This window comes from Chiloscyllium plagiosum, chromosome 21 (assembly GCF_004010195.1).
Source record: "Chiloscyllium plagiosum isolate BGI_BamShark_2017 chromosome 21, ASM401019v2, whole genome shotgun sequence".
Lineage (NCBI taxonomy): Eukaryota > Metazoa > Chordata > Chondrichthyes > Orectolobiformes > Hemiscylliidae > Chiloscyllium > Chiloscyllium plagiosum.
In genome coordinates, this window is record NC_057730.1 from 23,530,377 (window position 1) to 23,536,493 (window position 6,117).

Here is a 6,117-nt window from a genome sequence, read left to right on the forward strand (position 1 = left end):
TGTTATATCTGAAAAGGAGAGAAATGGTGGATCTTGAATGGTTGTTTGAATTGGTTGGACACTCAGACTAAACAGAAGCTATCTCTGATTTGTTGGAGCTACATGTTATGAAAAAACATCTTAAAGTTTAAAATGTTTTAAGGTAAAATGAAACATTGGAAAAAATTCTAGATAAAAGAATATTTTAAGTTCCACCTTTAGATAGCCCAAAGAATGGAAAGCTGGTTATTTCAAGCAATCATTCAAATGTTAATTTTCCTGATTGGTGTGCTATTGCTGTTAGTTTAATATTTCTTAGCAATAGAAATTGGAAATGCCTTCTTTTGGCTTGAGATAAGAAAATAAAGAAGATTGTTAAACGAATGTTGGCTGCTGAAACTCTGAATTTAGATATAGAATTCAACTTTTTAAATATTGACAGTGAGATTTTATACAAGGATTCTGAAAATAAAATCCTCACCAACTGTATGTTCTATTAATAACAATTTGAGAAATGATGTACACTCTATTAAAATTGTAAATGAGAACAGATTACAGATTGATTTTGTTATCTCAGATAAATGCTGGAGAAAAGGAAGTATCAAACATTAAAGAATGAATGCAAGTCATCCACTGATAGTTTTGTTGCATAACGAAATGCTAAGTGATCCTAGAGAAAAGACGCAGATGAATATGGAGTAATTAAAGGAGCAGATCTGTTGGCTAACGGTACAGATTGGAGGTTAGGAATTTTGCAATTGAATAACGCACCTCCTGACACCTCAAAGCTTGTCTGTCATGTGTACGCCATGAATCAGGAGCGTGATGGCATACTCCTCACTTGCCCAGAAGAGTGCAGCTCTAACAACACTCAGGAAGCTCAACATCATTCAAGACAAAGCAGGCCACTTGGTTCACGCCACAGTCAACAATTTAAACTTTCATTCCCTTCACCGCCACAGTGTGTACTTTCTATTAGATGAACTGGCAACTCTCCAACACTTTGACAGCACTCTTCAAAATCACAGCTTCCAATATATAGAAGCTCAAAGCAGCAGATGCATAATAACATCACCACTTGGAAGTTCCCCTCCAAGCTGCATAGCATCCTGACTTGCAACTATATTGCTGTTCATTCTCTTATCACTGGAAATAAATCCTGGAGCTTTCTAGCAGCTCTGTAACTGTACATATATCACATAGATTGCAGCAGTTTAAGGAGATGGCTCATGACCAAATTCTCAAGGGCAATTAATGGTGATTAATAAAGTTGGCTTGGCCAGTGATTTCAAATTCTATGAAGGAATAGTTTAAAAAAAATGCTCTTGTTCACAGCAGTGCGTCCATGTGCACCTACTTAAACACACTTTCAGAAACTGGCTCTACAGACCATGATTGGTGAGATCCCCTCTGCCATAATATACCTGTCAGTGCTTTCACTTGGGAGTATGTACGACAGCTCAGCACCAGCATTGGTCTGCAAGACTGCATTGGGTACGAGGCTCTTCACAAGTGCGGTAATATTAGCGACTTTACAATGAGGTTGCTTCACGATTACCATGTGGTACCCGGCACCTGAAACAACACACCCAGCACTATAAGCAGAGTAGGTAAAAGAGATTTTTTTTTCAGTTTGAATAAGCTAGCTATGGAATAGAACTTACAAGTGTATAAACTTTATGAAGGTGCATCACAACGTTTAATAATGTAGGAATGTAATACTTTCAGAAATGTCCATCTTATCAGTTGCATGAACCTGGTCTGGGCTTGAATCAGCTTATGCCCGAAACAGCGACTCTCCTGCTCCTCGGATGCTGTCTGACCTGCTGTCTTTTTCCAGCACTACAGTTTTCGACTCTGGGCTTGAATCTAGTCAAACTCTGCTTCAGCTTGTTATTGCACCTTGAGCACTGCATCCAGTTCTGGTCAGACGACACCAGTTCTGATCACTGAGTTACAAGGGATATTGTAAGTAGTGAATGGAGTGTCAAGAGGAACCTTTATGGTGATGCACAATCAGAGATTTGAAGTACAAGGAAAAGTTTGGAAATTTGGGCTTTTCACTATTCTGTTTAGAGGTAGCTAAGATAATAGATAATTTGGAAACAAGCCATTATTTTAAACTACAACAGAATTGGAGTCAAAGGTTCCATCTGAAGGAAATCTGTATCAATATTAGGAGATCTTTCAGATACAGGATAATGAATGCAAGTAGCAGCTGAGCATGAAAACCTTGTATTTATTTAAGAACCAACTGCAGGTTACAATAAGGGGAATATAAAGCCTTTCTGAATGGATTGAGTAAAATGGGTCAATTGGCCTCCCTCACCCGAAAACTTCATGATCACTGGACTTCCATCAATACTGAGACCAGAAATCTGGTGATGTGTCACTATTATACAGTGACTCCTCTCTCAGGAATCTACACTCATTCAAACGAAAATAAATTCAATGCAGAATTTCTGTTTCAAAAAAATACACACACACTTGACCATCTGAATCAAATTAACCTCTGAGGCAGATTGTTTCTAGCAGGTTCATTATTTTCTAAAATGGAAAAAAGCAATTACAAAGGAAAAGCAAGATTATGAGAATTGTAACCAAACCAGCACAGTCTGAGGCTGCAGAGGATGCGTTAGAAGTTCGCAACACCCAGGTCAGAGACATGGGAGCTTGTCTTTATCGTCTTTGGTGGAGTCTCATCTCACTGGAGTGTCTGTGGATGGATTGCAAGTCCCTAACTGAATGGGTCTGATCTTTGCAATTCATTTCTGGGTTCTGTAACAGTATCCTCACACTCCCCACCTAGTGCTCCTCCCTTACTCTGGGTCACCTATCTGCAATAACTCAAAGAAGACACTAAAAAAGTCAACAGGACTGGAATCTAGAGCATGCAGATTGGAAAAAGTCCAAATATTTGAGAGTTATTGGGCAGGGCCAGGGGAGAAAATGAAAAGCTGGAGGTTTGTGTGGCACAGAAAAGCCTAGTGGCCAGAAGCTTCAATAGGACAGTGAGGGAGTCCCTGAGGGTTAAAGCCAGAATGATCTTTCTCATCTTTTGCTATTTTTCTAAATGTTATCCTATTCAATGATCTGCTGTTGGGTCGGCATGGTGGCTTGGTGGTTAGCACTGCTGTCTCACAGCACCAGGGACTTGGGTTTGATTCCTGCCTCGGGTGATTGTCAGCGTGGAGCTCTGGTTTCTTCCCACAATACAAAGATATGCAAGTCAGTTGAATTGGCCATGTTAAATTGCATAGTGCTATGTGCATTAGTCAGGGGGAAATCTAAGATCTGGGTGGGTTACTCTTTGGAGGGTCGGTGTGGACTTGCTGGGCCGAAGGGCCTGTTTCCATACTGTTTGTAATCTAAAATTTGCTGATTGTTTGCAGAAACGTCATTGTGCAGCTAGTGCCTGATAAACATAATTCAATGACTACTTAGATTACTAGTGCTTATAATATGGTGAAACATCTCAAGGAGAGGTCTTTGGGACAGGTTATTAAAACTCTTATTGAAAATAGAGGTTTTAAGGAACTTCTTAAAGGATATGGAAGTAGAGAGGTTTAGGGAGGGAATTCCAGAACTTAAAGTCCAGGAGATTGAAAGCACAACTACTAATAGTTGGGGCAAATTAGATTAGATTACATTACAGCGTGGAAACAGGCCCTTCGGCCCAACAAGTCCACACTGACCCGCCGAAGCGCAACCCACCCATGCCCCTACATTTACCCCTTACCTAACACTACGGGCAATTTAGCATGGCCAATTCACCTGACCTGCACATCTTTGGACTGTGGGAGGAAACCGGAGCACCCGGAGGAAACCCACGCAGACATGGGGAGAACGTGCAAACTCCACACAGTCAGTCGCCTGAGTCGGGAATTGAACCCGGGTCTCAGGCGCTGTGAGGCAGCAGTGCTAACCACTGTGCCACCGTGCCGCCCAAAGAATGGGAATGTAATAGTGGTCAATTTGAAGGCATCAGGGACCTTGGAGGATTATAGTGTTGTAATTTGTACTGTTCCTCTTACTCACCATACTTGTTCTTCAGGAAGAGTGATGTTCCACAGCACTGAAGCTGCCCATTGGCCATGATCAGAATACGATCTCCAAGGAGATCAGCTTCATCCATAAAATGAGTGGTTAGCAGGATAGTGCGGCCATACTTCTGGTTCTGTAGAAGATCCCAAGCAGATCTGCGGGATAGTGGATCCATACCAGATGTTGGTTCATCCAACATGACAACCTGAAGGACAGAAAACAAATAATCAATAATAAGATCCTCTGTGGCAATTTGACCAATCTCTAAAGGGCACCGTTTCTGGGTGATTGAAACAATGAAAAGGTTGTACCCCATTTTCTTGAACTTTTGACTTAGGTCTTGGTTTCCCACACCCTTGGAATTACACCATTTCTTTTTCATGTGCCACTGTTCACTGTCAGATTGAGAAAAGATGGACTGCGAGCTGAAGACATGTTTGATGTGCATGTTACTTCTGTTCTAAAGGAGTGGCAACCCCAGCAGTTGGAGTCATACCTAACTCAAGGAAGAGGTTTTCAGTTTTTAGAGATCAGCCACCTCAGCATTAGAGCATCTTTGCAGGGGCTTCTCAGGCTCATATCCAATGCCCAATCATCTTGATTTGTTTCATTAGCCACCTTTCTTCCATCTTAAAGTCAGAATTGGAAAGTTTGCTGGTGATTACACAATGTTCTAAAGATATTGAAGCAGTCCACACCCAGATGTATAACAATCTGCACAACATCCAAGTTTGGGCTAACAAGTGACAATTAACATTCATGCCACACAAGAGCCAGGCAACAACCATCTCTCACCAGAGAGAATCTAACCATTGCCTCTTGATATTCAATGGCATTACCATCGCAGAATCTCTTAATATCAACATCCAGGGGTTTACCATTGACCAGAAATTGAACTGGACCAACCATGTAAATATGGTGACTACAAGAGTGGGTCAGAAGCTAGGAACAGTGTGGTGGTTAACTCACTTCTGATACCCCAAAGTCTGCCCACTTTCTACAAGGCAAAAGTCTGGAGTGTGATGAAATATTCTCCACTTGCCTCGGTAAATGCAGCTCCAACAACACTTGAAGTTGATACCATCCTAGACAAAGCAGCCTGTTGTCAGCAGCATATCTACAAACATTCACTTACTCAATGACTGATGCACAGGAGCATCTCGACAGAATGCACTACAGAAATTCACCTCTTTAGGTAGCACCCATGACCATTATTGCTTAGAAGGACAAAGGTAGTCGAAACATGAGAATAGCATGACCTGCAAGTTCTCCTCCAAGTCAGTCAACCTCCTGACTTTTAACTGTACCACGCTCTTTCAATGTCACTGGGTGAAAATTCTGGAACTTGCTCCCGAATAGCACTGTGGATCTATCTGCCCCGAATTGACTGTAGCAGTTCAACATCACCTTAAGGGCACTTATGGATGGGCATAAATTAAGGCCTAGCCAATGCAGCCCACTTCCCCTGCATTAATAAAAACATACTGCTACAGCAAATGTCATTGGACCATTAACTTTGCTTCTCTAATCACTGCAACCTGATCTGTTGAATGTTTCTGGCAAAATGATTTTATTTTCAGGCATAAAACACCTTCTGTTGCCCTGAGGTCTTAAAGATGTTATTACCTTAGAGTTGCCGATGAGGGCAATTCCAATGGAGAGCTTCCGTTTCATTCCACCAGACAAAGTCTTGATCTTTGCTTTTCTTTTATCCTTAAATTTCAACAAGCTTAACATCCGGTTTACCTCTTCACGGATTTGACCAGAGCGGCAGCCTTTGAGCTGTGAGATGGAAATGGTTGGGTCAACAAGCTAAGACAATGCGATCCAATTCTAATTGTCAGTTGGAGGATGAGAGCCAACTGTGACTCTTCTGTATTTCCCTCATCAATGGTGCTCTCTCTGCTTCATGCACTTGTCATATGCTCTGCCTCCCTCCCTATTTATGCTTACACTGCCTCCCCTCCTCAACTTGCTTGCTCTGTCCCTTCTTCACCAACACACTCTCTCCCCTCACTCTCATCCCTCCCCCACATGAGCTCTTACTGTCTTTCTCTCACACACACACACACTCTTTTTCTCCTTCCCTTACGT

The 6,117-nt window shown here is 41.8% G+C and overlaps 1 protein-coding gene across 3 annotated transcripts in view; it reads right to left on the reverse strand.

The window, feature by feature from the left end:
* abca3b (ATP-binding cassette, sub-family A (ABC1), member 3b) overlaps positions 1 to 6,117 on the reverse strand; it is a 110,891-nt gene that overhangs the window by 59,174 nt on the left and 45,600 nt on the right. For all 3 annotated transcript variants that reach the window (XM_043711548.1, XM_043711549.1, XM_043711550.1), the window contains exons 14-16: positions 5,650 to 5,805; positions 4,018 to 4,228; positions 1,404 to 1,554 (exon numbers count right to left, since the gene is read on the reverse strand). In XM_043711548.1, the coding sequence (XP_043567483.1) occupies positions 1,404 to 1,554; positions 4,018 to 4,228; positions 5,650 to 5,805 (518 nt within the window). The remainder of the gene's footprint in view (positions 1 to 1,403; positions 1,555 to 4,017; positions 4,229 to 5,649; positions 5,806 to 6,117) is intronic.